This window comes from Psammomys obesus, unplaced genomic scaffold, assembly GCF_907164565.1.
Source record: "Psammomys obesus unplaced genomic scaffold, mPsaObe1.curated_primary_1811, whole genome shotgun sequence".
Taxonomy (NCBI): domain Eukaryota; kingdom Metazoa; phylum Chordata; class Mammalia; order Rodentia; family Muridae; genus Psammomys; species Psammomys obesus.
This window is the reverse complement of record NW_026596034.1, coordinates 21,603,335-21,606,035: the sequence shown is the minus strand read 5'-3', so window position 1 is coordinate 21,606,035 and position 2,701 is coordinate 21,603,335. Positions and strand designations below refer to the sequence as shown.

The window sequence follows — 2,701 nt, the reverse complement described above, 5'->3', positions numbered from 1 at the left end:
GTGTGTGTGTGTGTGTGTGTGTGTGTGTGTGTGTGTGTGTGTGTGTGAACCCTCATGTGGACCCTCATGTCTGTGGACACAGTGTGGGAACATGCTGGCCTATTTCTCCTCAGGTCCAATGGACATCTCACTCACCAGTCCTGAGATGCACATTGCTCCCGCCGACTGGCCAAACAGTGTTACACGGTCTGGGTCTCCACCAAAGGCCTCGATGTTTTCCTGCACCCAGTGTAGAGCGGCTATCTGGTCCAGCAGCCCCCAGTTCCCGCGGGCCTGGCTGTCGCCGGTGCTAGGCACACGAGATTCACGGTCACGGCTCCAAACTTCAATGGTCAGGATTCAGAGAGCTGCCAACCTGCTCTACCTAAGCCTTCCGCTGACTCAGTCGGTGAGACTGTATCCAGCGCTCGCCGGTTCCTTCCACAGAGTCAAGCCCAGCTCGTGCTACCCTCTCCTCAGTCCCGCCCACGCGCCACGTCCCCTCTGCCAGTCCTCGCCTTCTGCGCCTCAGACAGGTAGGTGAAGGCCCCGCCCCTGGTCCAAGGCCCACCTGAAGAAGCCCATGATGCCCAGCCTGTACTGCAGCATCACCAGCACCACTTTCTCCCGGGCGGCCAGCTCTGAGCCTTCGTAGGTGGAAGCCGAGCCGACGAGGAAGGCACCTCCGGGGAACCAAATCATTACCTGGGCAAGAAAGGTCGCCAAAGCCTGAGCTGGGCTGTGGGGTGGCAGAGGGGAATGGCAGGCGATGGAGAACACTCACCGGCAGCAGAGGGTCCCCAGGTGCAAGCACTGGAGCATACACGTTCAAGTAGAGACAGTCCTCACTGAAATGCAGCCACTCGTACTGTTTCCGCGTGCTAAGGTACAGGGAAGTTATCTGCCCCCAAGTTTCCTGAAGGCACCTGTGGGAATACAACGAGTTCGGATTGGCAGTGAAGAGAGTGGTTTCAACCTAGGGTCAGCAGCGCTGAGGGAGAACCTAAGACAAAAGCCTGTACGTGTGTGCATGCCTTCTGGAGGGTTTCACCAGTGCTCGGGTCCAGAACCGAGAGGCAAGCAGGGCTCTCTGGGATCCATCCTTCCATTCTACCGTGGGTCTTGCCTTTCACCCCTTAACCTGGGTAGTCTTTGCTTTTATTAGAGACTGCCGACGAAATCGAAGCCAAAGAGTGCAGGGAACCATATGAAAGGAGGGGGAGTTTGTATGACGTGGAAAGGATAGGAGCTCCACAAGGACCAAATATATCTGGGCACAGGGGTCTTTTCTGAGACTGACACTCCACCAAGGACCATGTATGGATATAACCTATAACCTCTGCATGGATGTAGCCCGTGGTAGCTCAGTAACCAATTGGTTTCCCATAGTAAGGGGAACAGGGACCATTTCTGACATGAATTCAATGACTGGCTCTTTGACCTCCCCACCCCCCAAGGGAGGAGCAGTCCTGCTAGGCCACAGAGGAGGACCTTGCAGCCAGTCCTGTAGATACTTGATAAAACAGGGTCAGATGAAAGGGGAGGAGGTCCTCCCCAATCAGTGGACTTGGAAAGGGGCAGGGAGGAGATAAGGGAGGGGGGGAGGGTTTGGAAGGGAATGAGGGAGGGGAATACAGCTGGGATACAGAGTTAACAAAATGTAACTAATAATAAATAAATAAATAAATAAATAAATAAATAAATAAATACCAATATTATTGATAGAATGAAAAAAATCGAGGCCAAAATTTGGGTGCCCTGTGTACCTCTCTGCCTTCATGTCCAACCCTCCAAGACTCTTAACTCCTAAGCAAGCCAAGGAGCGCTATAACATGTTTTCCCACTCCAGACACAGGGCCACTGTCCTGTCAAGACAATCAAATGTATGGTCTGGACACACAAAGCCCCAACCTCTTCACAGTCCTCCAACTTGTTCTCATTACTCTGGAAGACTTTGATAAAAGTTATTAAAAAAAAAAAAAAAAAAAAAGCAAAACACAATGCAGATAAGATCATCGTGCTGGTTTTTTGTTTTGTTTTTGTTTTTTGTTTTTTGAGACAGGATTTCTCTTGTAGCCTTGGCATTCCTGGACCAGGCTGGCCTCGAACTCACAGTGATCCACTTACCTCTGCCTTTCTGAATGCTGGAATTATAGTTGTGTGTGGCACTGCCCTTCTTAAAACCTTCCCTGGAGGGCAGAGCAGCCAACATCTGTAGTCAAAGCGATTCTGGGCTGTGTAGAGTATTCCAGGACATCCTGAGCTACAGCGCAGATCTGTCTCTCCAAAACCTGCGTCCCTGGCTCCCTACTGCCTTCAGAGAAAAAGTCCAGACACCCTCAGTCTGACTTAGGTCCTCCTTTCCATCCAGTCAGCTCACCAGCCACCTTTGTTCCCGACAGACATGGCAGCTTTCTTGCGACATCCAAACCCTCGTGCCTCTGTGCCCTCTGCCAAGTGCTTTCTTCCTTGCCCAGTAAACTCTTACTCCTGCTTATGGCAGGCTCAGACGGTGCCCGGTCTTACGCACACTCCACCCATGTCCTACAAACCTTTCTCCGCTCTTGACTGCAATGCTGGCTGGAATGACTTCAGTTACTTGTTTTTCTCCTGGGTGGCTCCGTCACTCCTTGAAAGCGGGATGACAGCGTGTCCTGGCACTCAGCAAGGGTGCTATGTGGACTTGTAGAGTATTTGAAGACCATGAGCTATAAGCCCCCCC

The 2,701-nt window shown here is 51.9% G+C and overlaps 1 protein-coding gene across 2 annotated transcripts in view; it reads right to left on the bottom strand.

Moving 5' to 3' along the window:
- Ces4a (carboxylesterase 4A) overlaps positions 1 to 2,701 on the bottom strand; it is a 17,083-nt gene that overhangs the window by 5,976 nt on the left and 8,406 nt on the right. For both annotated transcript variants that reach the window (XM_055621419.1, XM_055621420.1), the window contains exons 3-5: positions 764 to 905; positions 551 to 684; positions 136 to 289 (exon numbers count right to left, since the gene is read on the bottom strand). In XM_055621419.1, coding sequence (XP_055477394.1) covers positions 136 to 289; positions 551 to 684; positions 764 to 905 — 430 coding nt within the window. The remainder of the gene's footprint in view (positions 1 to 135; positions 290 to 550; positions 685 to 763; positions 906 to 2,701) is intronic.